Source organism: Emys orbicularis, chromosome 6 (genome assembly GCF_028017835.1).
Source record: "Emys orbicularis isolate rEmyOrb1 chromosome 6, rEmyOrb1.hap1, whole genome shotgun sequence".
Classification (NCBI taxonomy): domain Eukaryota; kingdom Metazoa; phylum Chordata; order Testudines; family Emydidae; genus Emys; species Emys orbicularis.
The window spans coordinates 77,434,811-77,460,992 of record NC_088688.1 but is presented as its reverse complement, the minus strand read 5'-3'; the positions used below and the strand labels follow the sequence as shown (position 1 = coordinate 77,460,992).

The window sequence follows — 26,182 nt, the reverse complement described above, 5'->3', positions numbered from 1 at the left end:
CTTCATGACATTTCTGGGTGTTAATGACCACTGACCAATAACTTGAAAAATCCATACCACAATGTATAAGTATGGAAGTCATTTAGCTAAGCCAGTGGTCCCCAAACTGTGGGGCATGCCCCCCATGGGGGCACACAGGAACCTTCAGGGGGCACACGGCGGGACCTGGACCAGCCTCCACAGGGTGCGGGGAGGGAGCATCACCCAGCCCCACTCTGGTCCCCGCCACAGCTCCACTCCACCTCCAGCCCAGCTCTGGCCCCAACCGCAGCCCAGCTCCAACCCAGTCACAGCCCAGCTCCAACCCAGTCACAGCTCAGCTCCAACCCAGCCACAGCTCCGCTCAGCTTAGGGTGACCAGATGTCCCGATTTTATAGGGACAGTCCCGATTTTGGGGTCTTTTTCTTATATAGGCTCCTATTATCCTCCACCCCCGTCCCGATTTTTCACACTTGCTGTCTGGTCACCCTAGCTCAGCTCTGTCCAAATTCCCTCTCCGCCCCCAGGCCAGCTCTATCCTCATTCCCTCTCCACCCACAGGCCAGCTCCACCTCTAGGCCAGCTCCTCCCCCATCTCTAGTTCAGCTCTCAGCTTCGCCTTCAGCCCAAGGTCCCATGCTGAGCCAACTGTGCAGTAATAGAGGGGGGAAAGGTCACAGACAGATTCCATTACTATTAAGGGGGAGGGAGGGCAGCACTAAGCTAAGCATATTTATTTCTCCCTGGCATTCATGTTAATTCAAACCTACCTTAACTAAGACGTGTTAAACCAAAAGGCCTTCAAAAAAATGAATTATGTTATTCTAAATTGTGAATTACTAATTTTTGGATTAAGCCAGCAGTGAACAGATCAGTAGGGAAATTTAAAACCTACTACTGCAGGTTGGATTTTCAAGGTTTAGATTGAGGAATGAGGCACAGTACAGCAAAGTAACAAGCATTTGTGATTCTCCTGTCCTACATCTGAGGAAGAGAATATCTCCCCTTAATTCATCCTTAAAGCCTTTAGCATTTTTCTCAAAAGAAGCTATATATATTGCTAAGGAAGGAAGACAAATACAAGTGTATTATATTCAGGATAAAATGCATAATTTAATAAATTGAAGTTGTTATATTAGAGGGCTGTGGTGACCACAACAGGATTCCTACCTTCTTTACCACCACCTCCAACTCCACCTGTCAACTTCCCTCACCCACCTGTTGTTTAACTACCACCAGCACAGTTTTCACCTCATGCTCAAGCAGCCTTTCTTGACCTGCCAGGGCACTTTTACGTCACTCCTCCAATTTTACATTCACCACTGTTGGAGTGGGAGCACCAGAGTTAATGCTGGCTTGATTTAATGCTTCACATATGTTACATTATAATGTGATTTACATATTTTGTCTTTTAGCATGGCTTGCAATATATTTAATATTGCAATAACACTTAATTCAGCCCTCTTGTGCATATGCATTATGACACAGTCTATAATTACATGATCACGTGCTATTTTTTCCACATAACTCCTGCCTTAGTCAATGCACAGGGTGTATGGTGCTCACTTAATGAACAGCTAGCTATTCAATATTTTATTTCCTCCTCAATGTTCAGTGTGTGGCCTGAGGATGTATTTAGTGCATACTATTCAAACCTCATTCTGAAGACAGAATTATTAATTTCCTCATGAGCTTTTCTGTGGCACTCACCATTATAGTATCTAAGTGCTTCACAAACATTAATAAATTTATCTTCACAATACACTTGTGAGGTGACAGGAGAATATCATCTCCATTTTACAGATGAGGAGTTAAGGCAGAGAGAGATTAAAGTCAAAAGTATCCACTAATTTTGGAAGCCCTATCTGAGACATCAAGGATGTGAGTTTCAGTGTATGTGGCACATACAAAACTTAATATATTCAAAGCACAGCTCCCACAGACTTAAGCTGCAGCTATGAGTGCTCAGCACTTCTGCAAATCAGATCCCAGGGAATACACACATTGAGGAATACACAATTACTGACCACCTGCAAAAACTGTGGTTTAAGTGACTTGCCTAGCATCACATGGGAACTCTGTGGCAGGAGTAGGAATAGAATCCAGTTCTACAGGGTGCCATTCAACTGCCTCAATCACAAGACCATTCTTTCTTTTCCTGCTATCCCCTGGCCTCATTCACTGCACACCCTCCAACTGCTGCAACAAATGCTGCAGAGGTCTTACAGACAACGTCTTTCACTACCAGACCCTTACTTATCCTAAGAGCAAGTCCTTTCTATCCACTGAACAAGGCAGGGGTCCTGTGGAAAAAACAGTATGCGATTATGTAATTATAGACTGCAACGTAATGCGTATTCACTAATTATCCCAGTTCTCCTCACCTATACAATATCCCGTGTTAAAGCTGCAGAGAAGAGAATGAAATACACTACTCATTACCCTTAATTTAAAATGTAATATATGGCTTTGTACATGCAGGAATTTGCATCACTAGCAAATCAACTTTCCCACTCACCAGTTATTCACTTAGAAATGATTCTGTACAGTTACTAAGAAAAATAAATGAAGTTTTAAAAATACCCCCTGCAAAGGAGTATTTAAAAAAGTAAGAAAGACTACTGAGTTTGCTAAATAATGGGAATGTAGGTATTTATCAAAAAGACAATATATGCTGTAACACTGATTGTTTTTTTAAAATCTGTACATTCATAGTCAGATTGTCTAAAAAGATATGGAGAAACCTAGTCAATTCCTGGAGTAATACAGCCTGAAAACATTTTTCTCCAGCCAAATTTGTCAAATCTAGTAAACACTCATGAATGGAAGACAGCATGGTTTAGTGCATGGATTCTCAATCTGAAGGGACATGAACACTCATCCTTTCTTCATAGCTAGATGGAAGCAGGATCCCAAAACTTTTTAATATTGTAGAACGAGCCACAGTATGGAAACGGTTGACAGCCATTAGACTGTAGTGGCTTTAGAACTGGACCGGGAATCAGGAAACATGGGTTCTATTCCTGGCTTTACCACTGACATGCTGTATGACTTTGACCAGATCATTTATCTGTTTTGCCTCCTACCCTCTGTCTTGTCTGTTTAGACTGTAAGAACATCAGGGCAGGGACTGTTTTTTACTATGTGTTTGTATAGCAACTACTACTACCAGAATGAAAAGAAAATGAGAAGTATATCAGTAACTCTAAAATTGTCCTGAATTTTAATTAAAATTTTGCTTTTTTGCTTTTTCTTGCTTTGAAACAAGCCTGAAATATGAGTAAAAAGTAAACTACTCAGTAAAATAAAAGAAAAACTTCACAGAGCCCAATTCTGTACAGCAAATACAAATCAGAGGTTATTTTTAAATATACAGCAAACAAAAAAAATGAATTGCAAAATACACAGTAATAATACCATTTTTAAAACGGCACTGTCATTTTCAAAGTAAGTAATAAGGGTAATTTTTTTTAAAGCACTGCCAGCTTTGCACAAAAAAAAAAAAAAAAAAAAAAAGCCAGGGAAGTCTCTTCAGGAACTGCTTTCACAAAAGGCTTGTTTTATAAATATCTGTCCTTTATGTTATCAATACAATTATTTTTACCATACCTTTTACCTATAGCATATATGTGACCCTGCATCTGCCAGCTACATTCTTTAAAACCAAAAGCCTTCTAAACAATTGTAAGATTCTGTAACAAGCACCAAAGAAACAGGTATGCACAACAGAATCTGAAAACAGCTGGTAGCAACAATGATGGATTTAAGTTATTAACGGATCAAAAAAAGATGGATGGTGGTCTGCTTTTCTTAATCTACATCATCATCTAGATCTATTTAAAGATATGTGGTGCACTAACAAACTTAGTTAAAGTTTCGATAAAATCAGTAGAATAATCTACCCCGTTATATTGAGTCTGTATCGATCAATAAAATCACTTGTACTAGGAAAGTACTGTTAAGTACTGACAATCCCAGCCATTAATATTATTTAACATTCCGTTTACAATCTTTAATGAGGACAATGAACATTTTCTCTCTTTACACTTATCATACCACTGCTTCTAGAGCTCCATATAGGTAGAGTGCAATCTTGATTATTGAAGACTAAATGGGGGCTGCAGGAGGAAGACATTGACTAATTTTGGATAATTGAGGGAATTTTCAATGTGATTAATAGATATTAGGTGACACAATCGTTTTTCAGATAAGAGAAAGTTCCAGATAAAATAGCAGTTAAACTGTATTTCACAAGATTAAAGGTTTATATTCCCTACCCTTTTATAAAATTAGATCCGCTTATCACATACACTCACCTAGTGTTAAAACAAAATCCCATTCCAGAAACAGAAATCAGACTTGTAAATACTGTTTGATGGGAAATTTATCAAGAATATTTTTTAAAAACTCATTATTAAATTAGTTGGAGGATCATCCATAGACCTCTTGGGTTGGTTATGAACAATACTGACAAGTCACAAAGAGAATCCCATTCATCTTGGCCTCAAAAGCTATGTCTACACTGCAGCTGGGAGTGAGCCTCCCATCCTGGGTAGACAAACTCACGATAGCTTGGCTTGAGCTAGCACACCAAAAATAGCAGTGTGAATGTTGCAGCTTGGGTGACAGTTTGGGCCCTTGAGTGCACCTGACCCTCTGGCTCTGAGCTCGAGTGGCTAGCCCAAATCTATGGGCTATAATGTAAACCATTTGAATTCATGCAGTGGTCAGCATTTACAACCATCGTCACACAGTGGCATATGAAATTCCACAGATTCCCTGTGTATTTAGAATAGGAAATAATGGTGGTAACTGTTTGGTATTCTGTTTTGTTTTTACAGAGGTGATCATTGTACACACCTGCCCCAATTTAGCGAAGCACTTAGGTATACATTTAATGTAACTGAAACGTGCTTAAAGTTAAACTTAATCACTTGCTTACGTGTTTCGAGAAGCAGGGATGGTTTCCTGAACTGGGACCAGTATAGAGTATATGTCTCAGCACAGGAGGGAAAATGTAATGGATATGAACACTCAGAGTTAATACATGTGATGTAAATTCTACCTCATGGAAATAGAAGAAAAGATTCTAATGGTTGAACATTTCTGTATTCATGTCCTTGTTACTATTTGATTCTGGAACTGTTACTTAATCTATCCTATTTCTGATGCTTAAGATACTTTTTACTGGGTAGAATCAATAAACATATATCTTGCTTTATTTTTTCCCCAATACTGTAATTTTACATCACTCCACAATACAGGTTCATAGGTTTTCCATCCCTATAGATTTTGATGGGCAACTTTTAAAAAAATGTTTTAAGTATAATTAAGGTAGAAATGGCAGAGCTGTCAAACTGTTCCAGTTACAGAGGGGGGCGTACAGACTGCTTCTGGTCCTATATGACTCTGTAGAAGTACAACAACCCCACTCACTAAGTACCATCTCCATTCTACATACAATGACATTCCAGTTTCTGTTCTGCCTTTGCAGAGACCAGCTTGACCTATACATGCTACTGTGAGTTGACCTCACAGGTATTTTTTTCTCAATCACAGGCAGAGAATAAAAAAAAAAGAGGGGGGGGGAATACCCTACCTGTCGCAGAGGACTTAATTCCTCTATTTTCAGGAATCTTCTGTTCCTTCTGCAATCGAGAAGACAATAAAGCAATATTTCAGCCACAAGCAGTAGCAGAATACTCATTCTCTATTCAGAGAGACAGAGCCCTAGCAAGTGTACAATGTAGAAGAATCATGCGTTGGAAGAGATGGACAAGATGACTTTTCTACCTCAGTGCACAGGCCAACCTTTAGTCTCGCTCAACATGAATAGTATACTACAGGGCATTCCACTTTCTTCCCTGTCAGAAGAGCCACAGTACTGCCTTAAATGGCCAACAGCAACTAGATCTGCTAAGCAATGCAGGACTGATTAAATTCCTCACCAGGTAGAGTGTTGGAGATCTCTTCCTCTTCACAATCAAATCCAGTGAGAGACAGAGTTAAGAAAAGAACTGAAATCAGAGCTTCCTTCTTCTCAGGGTATGTCTACACTACGAAATTAGGTCAATTTTATAGAAGTCGATTTTTAGAAATCGATTTTATACAGTCGATTGCGTATGTCTACACTAAGCACATTAAGTCGGTGGCGTGCATCCTCACTACCATGGCTAACATCGACTTACGGAGCTGTGCACTGTGGGTAGCTATCCCACAGTTCCCGCAGTCTCCGCCGCCCATTGGAATTCTGGGTTAAGCTCCCAATGCCTGATGGGGCAAAAGCATTGTCGTGGGTGGTTTTGGGTACATGTCGTCAGTCTCCCCTTCCTCCGTGAAAGCAACGGCAGACAATCATTTCGCGCCTTTTTTCCTAGGTTACCCATGCAGACGTCATACCACGGCAAGCATGGAGCCCGCTCAGCTCACCGTCACCGCTGCTGTTGTGGGCAAGTCTACTGTGGGGGCTGCTGTGATCCAAGTAGCCAATGCAATCATTGACGTTCTGTTATCAAGGGTAGTGACTCTGGGAAATGTGTGGGCCTTTTTAGATTTTAGGTGCATCATATTCCTGTCTTTTGTCACTGGTGAAGAAGTCTTGCAGCCGTACATTCCAGTCTGGTCAGCGCTGTAACACCCCATAGCACTTCTGTGGTTGACACATGTAACAGCTCCTGGGCTCTTGCTCTTTTGCCTTGGCCGAGGTACCTTGCCCTACCCGGACCTCCAAGCATTCGACACAGAAGCACCTGCAGCAGCTGGCATTGATACACAGCAGCAGCTCCTTGCCTTCACAGCAGATGGTGCAGTAGGACTGCTAACCATCCTCGTGGGACATGTAGCTTGGCCGGGGGTTCTGGGAACGTCTTCCCTGCCTGGCTCCTAGCAACCTCCAGGGCATGGTGTACGGCTCCACCGCTTCTGCTGCAACTCTGCTCTCCTGCTCCCCAGCGAAGAGCTCGAGGGATCCATTCTGGTCCTCCTGGGAGCTGCTGGCAGCAGATGGTGCAGTAGGACTGCTAACCGTCCTCGTCCACCGCTTCCACTGCAACTCTGTTCTCCTGCTCGGGGGATCGTTCATGAAGCCTGGACAGTAGTAAGGAGAAGTTCAACTATAGGCTGAGCAAGTGCAGAATGGTGGTAGAATGTGCATTTGGATGTTTAAAAGCTCACTGGCGTTGTTGGTAGAATGTGCATTTGGATGTTTAAAAGCTCACTGGCGTTGTTGGTCAGAGCTCAGCGCAACCAACATTCCCATTGTTATTGCTGCTTGCTGTGTGCTCCATAATAAGTGTGAGAGTAAGGGGGAGACGGGGTGGGAGGTTGAGGCAAATCACCTGGTATACGATTTTGAGCAGCCAGACACCAGGGTTATTAGAAGAGTACAGGAAGGCACGCTGCGCATCAGAGAGGCTTTGAAAACCAGTTTCATGACTGGCCAGGCTTCGGTGTGACAGTTGTGTGTTTTTCTCCTTGATGCAAACTCGCCCCCTTTGTTGATTTTAATTCCCTGTAAGCCAACCACCCTCGAAATAAAGTAACTATTGTTTTGAAACCATGCATTCTTTCTTTATTAATTAAAAAAAATTAGATAACGGACAAGGTAGCCCGGGTGGGGTGGGGGAGGAGGGAAGGACAAGGCCACATTGCTTATTGTAGCCACACTAAAAATCAAACTGTTTGAATGACAACCTTCTGTTGCTGGGGCCATCCTCTGGAGTGGAGTGGCTGGGTGCCCGGAGCTTTCTCCTCCCCTCCCCCCCCCCGCGTTCTTGGGTGTCTGGGTGAGGAGGCTATGGAACATGGGGAGGAGGGTTGGCGGTTATACAGTGGATGCAGCGGGGGTCTGTGCTCTTGTTGGCTTTCCTGCAGCTCCAACAGACGCTTCATCATGTCCGTTTGCTCCCCCATTAGCCTCAGCATCGCATCCTGCCTCCACTCTTCGCGCTCACTTAATTCTTTCCTGGCCTCTGCCACTGAACGCCTCCACGCATTAAGCTGTGCCCTATCTGTGCAGGAGGACTGCATGAGCTCAGAAAACATGTCATTGCGAGTGCGTTTTTTTCGCCCTTCTAATCTGCGATAACCTCAGGGACGAAGATGATGGGGGAGCGTAGAAACATTCTATACTGTACGATTCTGGGGAGACTGCATGGTCACCTGTGCTGCTGAGTTCGCCATGCTGACCAAACAGGAAATGAAATTCAAAAGTTCCCAGAGCTTTTCCTGTGTACCTGGCTAGTGCGTCGGAGTTCAAAGTGCTATCCAGAGTGGTCACAATGGAGCACTCTGGGATAGCTCACAGAGGCCAATACCGTCGATTTGCGTCCGCACTACCCCAAATTCGACCCAGCAAAGTCGATTTTAGCGCTACTCCCTTCACTGGGGAGGAGTACAGAAGTCGATTTCAAGAGCCCTTTAGGTCGACGGAACGGGGTTGGTTGTGTGGACACAGTCATTTTTAAATCGACCTAATGCGGCTAAATGGACCTAACCCCCTAGTGTAGACCAGGCCTTAGACTCAGAAGCTGAAAAGGGTGACTCTCTTCTTCATGGAATGACTTAAGATATTAATATCTTTAAGTTTGAAATTCCTAATAAAATTGGTATTACAAGCTCTGAAAAATTCTAGTTCTTCCTAAGATTTTTAACAGAAGGTATGCAAACTTCCAGAAGATAAAGGTGGATCTCTGGGGTGCTGTCCTGAGCTTGAAAAGCTGCTTGCATCAGCAAATCTTCCATTCCTGCAGAAGGCTTGGGCAACTCAGCTTGGTGTGAGCAACCTTAGGTGACAATTAACTACATCTAGAAAATTAGCTCTCTTACTGGTGGAATTCATTTTGACAAGCAAAAGAACGTATATATTTGTTTATGATAAACCTAAACCTTTTTTAGAGTTAAAAATGAAAAAATTGTAAAAGCATTTTTCTAGACATTTTTGTACATTTAATTCTTCTGCTTGAGATACGCTTTTCTTGAGACTTTTGGGTAAATTTCAGACTGAAAAAGAAAAAGGGCTGTAAAGGAGAAAGTTGCTTTATCTTCTCATGGACTAGAAACTGCCCTTACTGTGTCATTCATCATGCCTTGTTATCTTGGCTATATGAGCTGTCAAATTATAAGCAAAATTCAAAATTCACAGCCATGAAAAACGTGTCACGGACTGTGAAATCTGGTCTCCCACTGTGAAATCTGGTCTTTTGTGTGCTTTTACCCTATACTATACAGATTTCACAAAGGAGATCAGCGTTTCTCAAATTGGGGGTTCTGACCCAAAAGGGAGTTGCAGGGGGGCCCTTACTTCTGCACTGCCTTCAGATCTGGGTGGCCCGAGAGCAGCGGCTGGTGGCCAGAGAGCGGCGGCTGGTGGCCAAGCGGCCAACTCTGAAGGTGCACCCCACCAGCAGCAGCGCAGAAGTAAGGGTGGCAATACCATACCATGCCACCCTTACTTCTGCACTGCAGCTGGAGGTGGCTCTGCCTTCAGAGCTGGGCTCCCAGCCAGTAGCCGCCGCTTTCCAGCTGCCCAGCTCTGAAGGCAGTGCTACCGACAGCAGCAGTGCAGAAGGGTAGCAGTACCGCGACACCCCCCTCCCCACACACACACACACTTCCTTTTTGGGTCAGGATCCCTACAATTACAACACCATGAAATTTCTGATTTAAATAGCTGAAATAATGAAATATAGGATTTTAAAAATCCTATGGCCATGAAATTGACCAAAATTGACCGTGAATTTGATATAAACTCCCCCTGCACTTCCTTTCAGACATATCTCAGCCCTTGAATTTACTAAAAAAAAAAAGTTACAATAGTAATGGTGGTCAGTTATGCCTCAGCACAAGGACAAAGTAACTGCAGGTTAAGTGAAAGCAGATGCATTGGCCCATGCATAGGGAAAAGTTCAGAAGGTCTATCAGTGCTCTGTTACACTGGATTGTTGTCAGTCACAAGAAGAGCTTCCTTCAGCTCGCGCACACCACAAGAAATGAGTCAATACTCAGAAGTTCACCAGAGGCATGCAGCTTCTCTGATATCCCACTTCCTGACTAAATCCTCTTGCATCTATGATTGCTGACTTTGTATTTTGATTCTGAACTACAGGTGCAACTCCACAGGCAACCTCTGATAACTCTGTCTGTCATCTTGTTGGGACAGATATCAGCAAGCAATGAGATTTCTTCTGCGCAAGGGAGTTAGAAAATATTTATTCTGTTGAACTTTAAAAGACAACCTACCAAAGGGCAAGCCTGTAGGGAAGAAAAACTGGATGACAGTAACATTTCACAAAACGATCACTCCATATCTGACTTCTCATGCCTTGTCCTCAAAGGAAACTGCAAAATTTCTTCAAAAGACGAGTTTGGGAGCTTAAATTCATACCTTTGGTAGACACTAAAAGTCATGATCTCAATAAAGACATTGGATTTATGTTGTATTACAACAATCTGTAACCCACTAATTGTCCTTTTTTGTCCTATGAAGGCAGAAGTATTAATGGGCACTTCATCTTAAATCGTCCTTTGGAAAATACGTTAACTACCTGTGCTAAACAATCTTTCCACCTTGTAATTAGCTGTGACGCTCTGAGAACCTTTCCCAGACCTGAAGAAGACCTCAATGCAGCTTGAAAGCTTGTCTCTTTCACCAACAGAAGTTGCTCCAATAAAAGATATTACCTTCACCCACCTTGTCTCTCTAGTAACATCCAGTGTCAGTTTACTGGGACATGGAATCACCTAATGTGCAAAGCAGTAGAGGGCAGGTGGTTAAATCAGAGAAACTTCTCCATTATCGATTCATCAGAGATGAGGATCACAAGAACTGCTCTTCTGAGAATGAATCATATCTTAGCTAATATTGATCAGGACTGACAACATGGCAGTAATTGCTTATATAAACAATTAGGTGGAATCCCTCAGTGTAACCTATTATTAGAACCCCAACTAATTATCTAATGGACAAATAAACCCTAACATCAGTAAAGAAGATTTATCTAAAAAGTGGCTTTCTAATCCAATATACAGTCCATCCTGGAGGGAATGGAGACCTCTCAAGCGACCAGTATTTCTGCAGATATGCTATTAACGGAGATTTCCATTTCTATACCTCTTTGGGGTAAAGGCCATATGAACAGTCACAGATTGCACACTGGAGTCAAAGAAAAAGAACTGGAAGCAACAGATGTATTCCTCATTCCCTGGACTAACAATTGGCGCTATGGATTTCCATCCCTGCTTCTAATTCCTAGTGCTCTTAGGAAAGTAAAGGGGTTAAAACAAACCTTGATCCAATCTCACCAGTATAGATCAGTGTCACGGGGTGGGACTCACCAGTGCGGCGTCTCCTGCTGGTCGTCCAGGGAATTAGCGTTTCCAGCCTCCGGAGCGCCCTCTGCAGGCCGGTGTCCTGCTTGCCGCTGAGCCCGAGTCCCTCCTGGACCCCGGTGCCCCTTTCAGGCTGAGGTGCTGCCCCCTGGCAGTACCCCCACAGATCTGGATCTCCCCTCCCCGGGGAACCCCCACCCTCTATCCCCACCTTGCCTCAGTCTACGGCCACTGCCAGTTATCACCTAGCCCCCCATTCTCCAGGGCAGACTGCAGTGTAAGTACCACTCATCACCGGCAAGGGGGGTTTTGGACCTGCTGCCTCTGCCTGCCCTTGGGCTGCTCTCTGCAACCCCAGTACCTTCTTTGGCCTTTAACAAGGCCTGCAGCCTGGGGGGTTTCTAGGCCGGAGCTCCACAGCTCCTCTGGCCTTCCCCCAGCCCTGCTCCAGTCTTGGTATCTTCTCAGCTTCCAGGCAGCCAGGCCCTTCCCTCTCTACCGCTAGAGAGAGAGACAGTGTGCTCTTGGCCCACTGCCCTCTTATCAGACATTCCCAGTAATATGCCGATGAGAAGCGCAGTCAGGAAAGTAACTGAACTACTTTCCTCATGGATTGTATTTTCTAAATGAACAACCTACCCTAAATTCTCAATTACTGAGGGACAATCTTCACTCATTGATATATTTTGCTTTCCACAACCAAATCTCTGTACAACTTTTCATGAGTGATCTACCCGAATACTTGGATGCTAATATCTAAACTATATTCTTAAATTTATTCACCTACATTTGCGGTATTGCTGATTATGTACTATATGTATCATATAACTTTTAAAAACAAACTTTGTATTTGTGGATAATCTAAACACTATACCCAGATGTACAGACACTCTTTTCTCAACCTATGTATTACATAATTTTTTGAACATTAGCTTTAATAAAATTTTAAAATATGTTAAGCTTCTACCCTTTCTGCTCAGAATTAGAGACTTTATGTATAAGGGACCCATGTGAAATTATATCTGACCTCCCCCCACCTTAAACCCCTTTATTATGAAATCTCTTTTTTATATATCTAACTGCAGGCAGATGATGGATAAACTGTCCTTCAACAGTATTTTCTGAGACAGTGTAGTCTAGTGCCCGGACTCTGAATTAGAGCTGTGTGAGCTCTAGTCTCGGCTCTGTCACTGTCTCCCATTTACGCTTTGTGTCTCAGTTTCCCTATCTATAAATAGGAACTAATAATTCCAACCTATCTCTTATCAATCAGTCAGTGTGTGAACAGTATTGGCAATGCCATATAATGCTATTTATTATTACCATTGAAACTACTGAATACATTTTGGGGCTTCTTAGCCAGTTGTTCCATAGTATTTTAAGTGAAAATTGTAACTTCCATTCTTGAACTTGTAAAATGTGGCAGTCATTTAAAACAAAACATAAATCAACCTTTAGCACTTCCAGGCAGAAAATCAATCCATTATGAAAAGACAAAAAGCCTCTCACAGCTTTCAAAATCAAGAAACAAATAAGTAATCCGACAAATGTTCAACATACAATAAATGGGGATAAATATTAAAAGAAATGCAAACATTGGAATTGCATGATCTCTTAAAAACCTGTGCTAATTAACTATTTTTAAATTCATCAGAAAAATACAAAAATATAAAAAAATTAGAACCTGGATTTTTAAAATTTATTCTGAAATAATGCAAGAGGTTGGGTTAATAAATGAAACGTAATGGGACATTTTTATCCACTGGAGTGGCAGCTGCAGCATTTTCAGTCACTGTAAGAGAATTACACATAGCTTCTTTTGCTGCACAAAAGACAAAGTGTAACATTCCATTTTCATGCAATTAAACATGTTGATTCAAATTTTACTATCTGGGGCGCTCATACCCAGTTATCCGAAGTATACAACAGAAAAAAACAATAAAGAAACAACATAAGGCAATGACTGAAAGAGGTCAATATTTGTTTGCAGTCTGCATGGTACAACACCCATTTTGCCAACTTTATGTGTTTTAAAGGTGCTACACATATATTGAGAAATTACTACATGAGAGCATAAAGACAATGATTGGCAGTAGCAACTGTGTAAACACTCAATCCCCTCATAAGGGCCTGAAAAAATTACTACTTTTTTTACAACTGTATCATAATTCACTAACAATCTACTAGTATCAAAAAGCTGCTGGCACTCTACAGCTACACATACAGCAGGTGAAAATTGTAATAGCCAAAGTAGATAAACACTAAATCCCTGCTGTTACATTTATACAGATCTCCTTTCAACACTTTAGATTCATACAGTTTGAAATAAAAGGCCAACAACTTAAAAAACTAATGCCTAAAGTTAACCACCTAAATAAGTGCTCCAATTGACATCTTTGGGAATCGCCAGATGGTCAGCACTTCTGAAAATTTGGCCATTTATTCAAGTGACTCAATATGCACTTGGGTTACTAAAATTCAGCTTATATTTTTTAAAATCTTGTCTAAAAATTGTTTCCTCATCAGTTTTTTTTCCTTTTGGCACACATGAAATTTATCCCCATTTCAAATGAAGATGAATGAACGAGCGTTCTTCTTCTTATTTCTGTGCATGTGCACATCAGAATTAGTGACGATATAACCCAAGTTAATGATATAAGCAGGAATGTAAGTTAATTAACTCCTCCAGTAGGGGGTGATAGTGTCTTTGTAATTTCTCAGCAATGAAATAATGGTAATAATTTCACCTGTATCTCACCTTATTCAAAAATATACACCCCTAAATCAATCAATTAATCTCAGGAGTGATATTCTGCAACAGTCAATTTTAAGCAGATCACATTTTTATACATGAACAAATTCACAGCGTCTCATCATAATAAAACATACATAATAATTATAGTGTAATAACGTTACAACAGATTGTTGTATCATCTTTTTTCCACAGTCATTATCAACAAAAAAGTTCTACTAGTTTCTACAAATATGAACATTTTCAAAAACAGAAGCTTGGTAAAAACAAAATAATCCATTAATACAGGGGAAAACAAAAACTGGTTACATAAATATATGCATAGGGAAAGACTAAATAAATCAAGAATATCAACAATGCTCCACTTCTCTTTGCCATTCTTGAGAACAGCAATTTATTTAAAAGAATGTTCAAAGTAATCCCACAAACTTTGTATACACACATCAACCCAAGAAATGTACCTAAATTCCTTAGCTACTTCTGATACAACAAATATGGTGAAGAGTAAGAAGAAAGAAGGAGGGAAGCGTTTGTGTAGAACAATAAAAAAAATGTTAAATTAGGCAATAGTCTGCTTACACTGAAACGTCTATTCTCTTTTTAAAATAATCTGAAACGGAACATAATATTTCCCCGAAGTTCTGTGTGCAGCCATCCATTCATTTTTACTACATGGATGCCCACGCCTGAAAACCATCCCCTAATTTTTGAATTAGCTTAAGATTAAATCAAAACAAACAATTTAAAGTGTATTTTCCTCCTCAGTTCCAAAATTCTTCCCTTTTGGAGATACTCTGAAATTAAAGTATGATTTTTTCCCTCCCCAGCTCCCAACCTTTCCTAGAATCTGGGAGAAATTTCAACAATCTGTAACGTAGGCACTCTTCATTTTCTAAGTAGTGAGTGATTCAAGTGCTACGTGGTTGCAGTAGGAATTCCCACAATTAATGGATGTCTAAGCAAAGATTAGGTAAAATCTCATTAAGTACCTAAGCCACAAATGATCACTACTGTGAAGTAGTATGTAACACATTTTTCCCCTTTTGCCAGCTTAAACAGCTCCCCTAATGGTCAGCCCTAACTTATTACAGTGTAGCTATTGACAGTGGGTGAAATCCTGGCCCCACGGAAGACAGTGGGAGTTCTGCCATTGACATCAATGGAGCCAGGATTTCACCGAATGGATTCAACTATCTGGACCTGCGGTATTTTAAAACACTTCAGTGATACACCAGTGTACAGGTCAACTCTGAAAACAAGCTCTTGATCCAGACATGCAAGTGCATGAGGAGAGACACAGGGATTTATTTTAAGCAGCAGACCAAAACTTTATTAAACATGACATCAGAGAGGGGTGCTATCTGCCCAGTCTTCCCATAGCAGACATTTAAGTGAGTGCAGTGGGGGGCTTACAGGGGACCTATCATATAGCTCATAATTCAGGGTGGACTCCCCATTGCCTACCTCTAGCGAGCTGAATCCTATCCTCTTTCCCCCTGCAAGGAGACAGAAAGTACAAAGAGGGGCCCCAGTCTGAAAAGAATTCAGGTCTACCATTTTCCTCTGGGCCCAAAGTCCACCAGTGAAATCCCAGGTCTCTTATTTCTGGGAATATTTTAAAATACTCCAGTGCTATACCAGCATACAGGGCAGCTCTGAAAATGAGCGCTGCTTTTTCACACACACACTGCTGACAGGGAGCTCACCTGTAAGTACATTTCCAAGCCTTGTCGCCGCTGTTCCAGGACCTTAGGGACCCAGTTCCTCACGTGCTTGGAAGGGATTTCCGGTGTTCTAATAAACCTCTTCAGCTGCAAACAAAACCAAAAATAAAAATATAACCCCTCTTTACTGTAAAGCATTCCTGCTACAAGTCAGTCAGAAAATGGGGGGGGGGGAGGTAGCCATTTATAAAGGTCAGTAACTGCAGTGAATTTATTTACTAAACACCTCATTGAGGAATAATGAACTGACTTTACTATTCCTCTTCAAATCTACAAGTCACAGATAAAAGTTATTTCAGCTTAGCTGACCTTTTGGCAATGAGGAATCCAACTAATAATACCGTTTGTTCCAAAGATTTAAAGAAAAACTGCAGCAGCTGGATGGCTCTAATACTTGAAGACATGGACACCAACTCAAGCCAGGGACTAAACAAAATAACATGACAGTTAGCTGAATACTGCTCACTGGACAATCCAATCTACACCCCAACAAATATTTTAACACAGCTTTTCTTTGAAGTGTATGCTGCCTCGTTTAGGGTGTGATCCTGCAAGATACTGAGTACTCTCAAGCTCACATTGCCTTCATCAGCTTAGAAGGTTGGGACCCCAGAGAGTGACAAAAGAGCAGTAAAAGCTATGAATCTGGTTTGCTGAGCTACTGAACTACTATTGAATCCTTGTGAATCAGGTTGAGAATGACTGGGTAGGAAAGATGGTCTAGTCTCTAGTGGACGGGGCACTAGACTGGCACTCCAATGATCTGGATTCAATTCCTGTGTGACTTTGGGCAAGTCTGCCCCATACCTCAGTTCTCCATCTGTAAAATGGGAATAGTACTTGACAGGGATGCTAGGCACTCAGATACTACCTTGATAAATACTACATAAGTAAGTAGATAGACAGACTGCAATTGAAACAACTTCCCGATTCAGCATACAGGTATTTTGGAAAAGGTGGTGGAAAACAAGCCTCTCACTAGCTAATGGGTTTTCCAGAAAGCAGGCACCCTAAGAGATGAAGGGAAAAACTGTAATACTAAGGTGAGTATAATTCTGTAATAATTTATACATAGCACTAGCAAAACTCTGCTACAGAATCTATCCCTAAGTAAGTTTCTATTGTCATTCCTGTGACAATTCATGCAGTATAGCTCACAAATATTTTTTAAAAATAATTTATACCTAATAATACTTCTCCCACAGAAGATAAAAATTATCCTCATTCCAAAAACAACTAAAAACTTATTTTCTCAGTACTAAAAGGCAAAATAATAACTGGGATGGATTCCACTGCATTTTAATGGAAGGTGACAATAGACATTCTTTCAGCTGCATATTGCCTCTGAGTAAATGTGAAAAGAGAAACACGAGGGCAGAAACTCAAAATTGACTTTGACATGCACGCCCATGGGGGTTTGAGAATTTACATTTCATCTCTGAGCTTGCTGAGATGTCACTATAGCAAAAAGCAGTGCCAACATATCACTGTCTCTGTGATCATAAGTTATGAAGGTCCAATAAGTAAACCTCAGTTGTTCTAGAAACATTTTGCAACTTGCTTATTTTTCAAATATACTAAATCACAATTATATGTGTCCAAGTTCAAGCAGAAAAAATCACCGAAAACCTCTACTTACTGATCTTAAAGTCATAGTATAAAAACGCAATTTTTTCTTTAAATTTGTCAAGAGTGTTGAAGAAGCTAACATCACAACTGTTGGGGTCTATGACAGCTCTTGTAGGTGAGTAATAAATTGCTTTAGATGAAGAGAGACAAACCTGAAACAGTACAAGTTTCCAGTAGGGCTTAGCTGCTTACAAGATAAATACTCTACAGCTGACATAAGAATGGCCATATTGGGTCAGACCAAAGGTCCATCCAGCCCAGTATCCTGTCTACCGACAGTGACCAATGCCAGGTGTCCCAGAGGGAGTGAACCTAACAGGTAATGATCAAGTGATCTCTCTCCTGCCATCCATCTCCACCCTCTGACAGACAGAGGCTAGGGACACCATTCCTTCCCATCCTGGCTAATAGCCATTAATGGACTTAACCTCCATGAATTGATCTAGTTCTCTTTTAAACCCTGTTATAGTCCTAGCCTTCACAACCTTCTCAGGCAAGGAGTTCCACAGGTTGACTGTGCGCTGTGTGAAGAACTTCCTTTTATTTGTTTTAAACCTGCTGCCCATTAATTTCATTTGGTGGCCCCTAGTTCTTATATTATGGGAACAAGTAAATAACTTTTCCTTATTCACTTTCTCCACATCACTCATGATTTTATATACCTCTATCATCTCCCCCCTTAGTCGCCTCTTTTCCAAACTGAAAAGTCCTAGCCTCTTTAATCTCTCCTCATATGGGACCCGTTCCAAACCCCTAATCATTTTAGTTGCCCTTCTCTGAACCTTTTCTAGTGCCAGTATATCTTTTTTGAGATGAGGAGACCACATCTGTACGCAGTATTCAAGATGTGGGCGTACCATCGATTTATATAAGGGCAATAATATATTCTCCATCTTATTCTCTATCCCCTTTTTAATGATTCCTAACATCCTGTTTGCTTTTTTGACCGCCTCTGCACACTGGAAGGATGTCTTCAGAGAACTATCCATGATGACTCCAAGATCTCTTTCCTGATTAGCTGTAGCTAAATTAGCCCCCATCATACTGTATGTATAGTTGGGGTTATTTTCTCCAATGTGCATTATTTTACATTATCCACATTAAATTTCATTTGACATTTTGTTGCCCAATCACTTAGTTTTGTGAGATCTTTTTGAAGTTCTTCACAGTCTGCTTTGGTCTTAACTATCTTGAGCAGTTTAGTATCATCTGCAAACTTTGCCACCTCACTGTTTACCCCTTTCTCCAGATCATTTATGAATAAGTTGAATAGGTTTGGTCCTAGGACTGACCCTTGGGGAACACCACTAGTTACCCCCTCCATTCTGAAAATTTACCATTTATTCCTACCCTTTGTTCCCTGTCTTTTAACCAGTTCTCAACCCATGAAAGGATCTTCCCTCTTATCCGGTGACAACTTAATTTACATAAGAGCCTTTGGTGAGGGACCTTGTCAAAGGCTTTCTGGAAATCTAAGTACACTATGTCCACTGGATCCCCACATGTCCACATGTTTGTTGACCCCTTCAAAGAACTCAAATAGATTAGTAAGACACGATTTCCCTTTACAGAAACCATGTTGACTTTTGCCCAACAATTTATGTTCTTCTATGTGTCTCACAATTTTATTCTTTACTACTGTTTCAATTAATTTGCCGGGTACTGACGTTAGACTTACCAGTCTGTAATTGCCGGGATCACCTCCAGAGCCCTTTTTAAATATTGGCGTTACATTAGCTATCTTCCAGTCATCGGGTACAGAAGCTGATTTAAAGGGCAGGTTACAAACCATAGTTAATAGTTTCGCAATTTCACATTTGAGTTCTTTCAGAACTCTTGGGTGAATGCCATCTGGTCCCGGTGACTTGTTATTGTTCAGTTTATCAATTAATTCCAAAACCTCCTCTAGTGACACTTCAATCTGTGACAATTCCTCAGATTTGTCACCTACAAAGGACGGCTCAGGTTTGGGAATCTCCCTAACATCCTCAGCCATGAAGACTGAAGCAAATAATTCATTTAGTTTTTCCGCAATGACTTTATCGTCTTTTAGTGCTCCTTTTGTATCTCGATCGTCCAGGGGCCCCACTGGTTGTTTAGCAGGCTTCCTGCTTCTGATGTACTTAAAAAACATTTTGTTATTACTTTCTGAATTTTTGGCTAGCTGTTCTTCAAACTCCTTTTTGGCTTTTCTTATTACTTTTGACACTTCAACTGATGATTAACAATCCTTCTTGCTCTGTGGCCCTGTTACACAACCCATCCAATCAACAAAGACAGGTGAAAGGAGCAAGTATATGCAGTGTATGTATGTGCATTTATTATATCTGTATACAGAAAGACAAAATATAAATTATAACACACACATTTCAATATATATTATCCTTATAATAATATGTAAATGTACTATATACATGTATGTTTGTATGTTAATGAAATAGTTCCTGAGATTGTTGGATACTGTCTGAAGCCAACCATATAAATAAAAGAACTATTTACCTGAGGGTAATTTCTTTTTAATGCTGTCACTGACCTCAGGGTCATTTGATAGTTCTATTAATATATGGTTTGTTGCCTGAACCATGAAAGATGGGTCAAATTTAAAAGTATGGAATCATTTCCCAAAATGATGTGTCAAGGCTATTTTTATCTATTTTAAATTATTAAAAAAAAAATTGTAGATAATTTTGCCAAATGTAAATTTTAGTATTTTTATGGACTCCAGTTTAGTAATGGTAATCACATCTATTCCTTACATTTTTTTTTGTACTGAGAAAGGCAAACATTTTATAATATATGTTTTTATAATATATGTTTTATAATTTTATTTTATAATTGTATATATATTTATATTTTATATTTATATTAATATAATATATGTTTATGTATAGAAATAAAGTATTTCAATCCCTCTGGAGATTGACTAGGTGAAAATAATTAAGATTCTAATCAGAAACAAAGACCATTCTGAATATCCAGGTGTGTAAACATGCAAAGTCTAGTTTGTTGCATACACAGAGGCCAAATCTACTCTGTGCAAGGCCAGCCAGGTGTGTGAAAAGCCAGCAATAATAAACACCTGCCTGTGAGTTGTGGGAACAGAGAGCTTGTGTAAATGAGCAAATGTACTCTACCAGATTTTAGGTCTTCACTCTTTCTTACTTGGCAGCACAGGAAGCAGGATTTATCAGTTCCTTTATGCAGCTGGAATGTGGGAAGAGGGGGACACAGACAGGAGGGTAATCAAGCCACATTTCTTGAGAACTTTTTTATTTGTTTTGTTTTTAAAAATGGACATTCATTAGTGTTTTGAGTAAGGAATCTCCTATTCCAACTTGGAACTGGAGTCCTTCCCTCATACATTGCTAGTATGGTGTAGTTTCATCAGTATCTCCTCTTGCCTTTTCTAGTCACCCACAATAGGGGAAAGTAGGATTGCCAATTTTCTAATCACAGAAAACCGAACACCCTTGCCCTGCCCCCTGCCCTGCTTCCGTCCCAAGGCACTGGGAGGGAGTTTGGGTGCGGGAGGGGGGGTCAGGGTGTGGGCTCCGGCCGGGCAGCACTTATCTCAGGTGCCTCCTGGAAGCAGCTGGCACATCCAGCTTCTAGATGGCAGTGCGGCCAGGGGGCTCTGCGTGCTGCCTACGCCCACAGGCACTGCCCCTGCAGCTCCCATTGGCCACGGCTCCTGGCCAATGGGAGCTGTGGAGCTGGCGCTCGGGGCGGGGGCAGCACGCAGAGCCCCCATGGCTGCCCCTGCACCAGGGAGCCGGACATACTGGCCACTTCCGGGAGCCATGCAGAGCCAGGGCAGGCAGGGAGCCTGTCTTAGCCCTGCTGCGCCACCAACTGGACTTTTAGTGGCCCGGTCAACAGTGCTGACTGAAGCCACAAGGGTCCCTTTTCGACCGGGCATTCCAGTCGAAAACCAGATGCCTGGCAACCCTAGGAAAGAGGGAAGCAGAAAATAGTCATTCCTGATAGGCCCCCTTACTTCCACTTGGCTCAACTCCTTTGGGGAAAAGTCCATCTAAGCAAGGGCTTTGGGGCATGTGACACCTTTAAAAGACACCTTCACAGATGTCTTGTTTTCACAAACATCAAATATTGAAGTTCATACTTTACCTTAAAGATTCTAGATATGTATTTTTTCTCTAATGATTATTTTTTACAAAGGAAAGAGGAAAAAAATGGACTATAAAATAATTGATTCACACACTGAAAACGTGGACACTATTATACAAAGAAAACCATATGACACACAAGTTTGTTTACATTACAGTGAAATACAGGTCTAATCAAGTGGAATCACTTTAAAAAAATTTCCTTTACAGCAAAAATTGATTGCAAATGGAGTACATACGCTACAATGCGACAACAGGCTCTGCCCTGAGGGAACTGCAAAACCTGTAGGGTATGGGAGTTTGTTTTCAGCCTGCCTTTATGGCTTTATCTTTAAAAGTTGTTAACTTTAATATGGGACAGCTGTCAAGGGAAGAAATTTCAGTTTTGCTTTAAATGATCTTTATGATCTTATTTAAAAATAAAGCTGTTTGTAGTAATTATTCAGGTTAGGGGATATCAAAAATCTCCACGAGGAGTGAGGACATTTTGTTATTTATGGAAAGTAGGAAAACAGGGAGGCAGATATTTAAGAAGAGTAGAATCCACAGAATCTGTATTGACTGAGCTTTCTCTGCCAAAGGGTTCATGGTCTACTGGTGTTAGTATAGAAAAGGCAAATGCACTGATTTAGTACAGCTTCGAGACATCAATATTCCTCTATTATGAACAGAAGAGAAAAAACTAGTTGAGAAAACAGCTAGTGCATTATTGCTAAAGGAGATCAAGATTTCCACCAAGGTCTTTGGTAAAGTGGTGGAGGAAGGAGAACTTGCTATAAAAAGAATGTTGTGTGCTTTACCTCTATAAAGGAAATGAATACAGAAACAAGGTTGCTGCCCTGAAGAGCTCACAGTACAATCTAAACAGGAAATGAGCACACCAGGGATAGGAAAAACAAGTAATTGTTAACAGTGAAGTCTAGAATAGGTCTTATTATAGTTCCAGGTTTGGAGGTTTATTTCTTTTGCTAGCACTTCTGGGGAGAGACGAAAGGACGATCATTTACAGACGTCCTGGAAGCAGTGTGTTTTAAGGAAGACTATGAAGAGGGTAGAGGTACAGCATGCCAGATCCAAGAGGGGATCCTGGTATAGGGGAACATGTGAAAGAAAGCAGTTGAGAACAGAAGAACACAGACATAAATGCTGCAGTTATTCCTAAATTTTGAGGAGAGCAAAGAGGGCAATGGGTAAGTGAAAAAATGTCAGAAACAGAGAAGTAGGGAGGAACTAAATTGTGCAGGGAATAAATTGGCAACTACAGAAGTTACACTGAAGTTAGATAACCAGAACTGGAGGACAGATACGACTATATTTAACAGAGTACTCCTTACACATCAACAGCTTGATTCTGCCACCATTACCCACACTAAGCAGTACCTTATTAACTACCTGATCATGAAACACATTACTCACAAATGTAAGGCATGGGACCACTCTAGTGTATGTAAAGTTAAGCTTGTGAATATATATATATATTTTGCAGGACTGGGGCCTCAGTGAGTAGTGTGATTGATTTTGATAGGTATAATCAGCCTTAGCACAAGGCAAAAAATCAGGCCCCAACTGAATACTGGGAGATAAATATGGATTGTAAAGAAAATGTAACTGAAAAATTTTAAATGGCAGCTAGTTGCACAATCTACCAAGGAGAAAAAGGTTAAGAAATGCATGCACATAACAACTACTGTGCAAAAATCTACAAAACAAATCATATTCTTATTCCTATAAAGCTCTCTAGTAAACAGGAGCTCAGCAGGCGCATTCACTTTTCTGTCACCTTCAGTGAACTGCTTCTTTTCCAGACTTCTTGTTTCAGAAGAAACTTATGGAATAAGAAGTTTGCCTTTCAGAACAGAAAATTTAAATAGAAGTATCCAGCTCCAACTACTGGATGGGGGACAATCACATGCTCCGTTTGACACCCTTCTAAGCAACTCAAAAAGAGTAATAGATTTCAAGTTGGGAAATTAGTGAGTAAAATGTATTATCTCATACATATAAATGAGATGACTATTCTCAGCCTTTGGAAAAGAACAAACTTAGTATCTATTTAGTATTGGATACATTCAATATTGCAACAAGGGCAGTGGAAGGACTGTGATACAGTAGGTCTTTTTCTTCTCTAACTTTGTGGGTACATATGAACCACATGTTCAACTCAACATACAGGAATTTAGCCACCTAACTCTCTAGTGTTAACAAATAGCATGCTTGACTAGATACAAATTATCTTCCCCAAAAGAGTCCTTTTCTACAGAAATATGCATTATTTCATGCCTTTACAAGAATAAATCTATCACGGACATAAGATTCTACTGATGTTTAACAACAATATGGCAGGTACAAAAGAACCAAAAAGAAAGGAAAGCGTGAAACACTGAGAAACATCCCTCTTCCTTAACAAAACATTTGGAATATACTGACATCTCTTTTATGAGAGATGACCTGAAATGCACATAGTTAAGATAGGACATTACCAGTGACACCTTCAAAAGAAGTGAAACAAACATCAACTAAGGTAAACTGAAATTATATCACCTGAGTTACACACCTAGAAAGGAGAGAGAGATAATTTACCTTTTTATGGAGGGCATGAAATTCACTATACCTCTTTTCGACAAAATGTTTTCTTCCACTCATCAGCACCTCTATCTTAAAGACCTGTAAAAATATCAATTAAAAAAAGATTAATTTCACCCACTCAAAACATTCAGTCATCTAACACATTAATTTTGTGACCATGATATATTTCATTCCTTTAATTACAGTAGCTGATCCCCCAAAATCCAGAAGACTCAGGAGACACTGGAGTACAACATTGATTAATGAGGACTCTGACTAAATGCTCCGCTAATAAGTTTGTTCAGCAAACACATTTAAAGGCAATTAAGCTTTGGGGCTTTTCTTAATCTTTAGCTTTTAATATACAATAATAATCCTTGACAGAAATTATTTCACATGACTGAAGGGAGAAGAAAACAAAGTGGCAATGACAACATAAACAGAACAAATACAGGGATTCTGTTTCTCTCTCTCATACAATGCTGCATGGTAACAGCCACACATATGTACAATATGTTCCTCATGACAGAAGTAGTATGTCTTCTACAACAGAAGAGAAATAAATGTAAACAGTACATTGTAGGTTAATTTCTTCCTAACCTGCATATTCATCTCTAGTCTCAGCTGGGCTTGTTCTACTGTTTACACCATGGGAAAAAATGTGGTAAAGGCTCATTTTCTTTGCATGATACATATGACAGCTTTTGCTGCTGCCTGTGGAAGGTTGAAAGGCCAGACAAAGAAGCTCTCTCGATCCACTAATTAGTAGCCACTAACATGACATTTTCTTGATTCTCAGGTCACTGGATCAAGTTCTGAGGGCAAGTGATGAGAAATATTTTGAAATGCTTGTGAAAACATGGTCTGTTAAAGGAAGACAAGATCAGTAGAAAAGCAATGTAAAGAAGGGTGTCTGCTGTTTCCAACAGTTCTTACACATGTTCTGTTTTGTTTAGGAAATACTGGAAGTAATTATCCCCAGGATGGTAAGAGGCTATACTAAACAACAGTATATTACATAAGAACCCAGATTTTGGCCCACTCTACTGTCCTTTAAAATGAGTTTGGAAACAGTGTTCACACTCAGATCCAGATAAAATGATTTCTATCAGAGTTTGGCCAGCTAGCATGGATCAGACGAAGCTATTCAGGAGGGAGTTGGAACCTATTTTTCAGTGTACGGTGGGTTCTCTGCTAGAACGTGTTTTTTAAACATGATTCAAATATGCAATGATTCTTACTGGTTGGCCAAACATGTTAAAAAAACAATTTAGTTAGAATCCTACTGAAGCCAAGTTAAACATGGGCTTTAATTTGGTTTGAGCCATAATATGGATAGATCCATAGTGAAGACAATATTTAGCAGGGCAACTTCACTATATACTGATGTTCATTATAACCAGAATTAGTTTGTACATTATAATCCATTGAAACAATTTGGGATTTCATTCTACTTCACTATAACAGGAGTTTTACTATATCCAAGTCACTTTGAACAGCTTAACCCATTTTTTGGCTACCAGAAACTCTGTCCCCAGAAATTATTTGCTCCTGGCAAAGCTTCAAGACATCAGCAGGCATATTTTGCAAATTCACAGCTGTAAATGAAATGATATGTATGGAGAAAGGTTTTAAAAGATCAATTTAAAGTTAGCTGCTAATTTAACACATTTTAATTTCTAAGCTATAAATACTATAAATACTTTCATTTTACCTTTTAAAATGAAAAATAGCTGGGAGGGAAATCCTGTCTATATAATGTGCGCGTAAGTCAGTTTCAATTAATTGCACCACTTCACCAAAGTAGCATTTCTTTCAGAGAGCATTCCAGAAATACAAGAGACAAAATACTTTTGAATATGCAGAAAATGAATCATCTTTAGATAGGAAGAACTCTGGAGAATTAAGTGGCTGAGAAAATTGGATACTGGAATATGAACCTGACCAGTTCGGTAGTGATCAAAAGTCATTACCTTTTAATTGCTGTGGTGATCTATATAAAATGAATTGACAGTCTCCATTCAGTTAGGAGTGACTCATGTCTATGTCACACACATGCAAAAAAATTGTCTCAATT

At 40.2% G+C, this 26,182-nt stretch overlaps 1 protein-coding gene across 2 annotated transcripts in view; it reads right to left on the bottom strand.

Annotated features, from left to right (window-relative positions):
• SNX24 (sorting nexin 24) overlaps positions 1-26,182 on the bottom strand; it is a 140,915-nt gene that overhangs the window by 52,416 nt on the left and 62,317 nt on the right. For both annotated transcript variants that reach the window (XM_065405946.1, XM_065405945.1), the window contains exons 2-3: positions 24,121-24,204; positions 15,767-15,871 (exon numbers count right to left, since the gene is read on the bottom strand). In XM_065405946.1, coding sequence (XP_065262018.1) covers positions 15,767-15,871; positions 24,121-24,204 — 189 coding nt within the window. The remainder of the gene's footprint in view (positions 1-15,766; positions 15,872-24,120; positions 24,205-26,182) is intronic.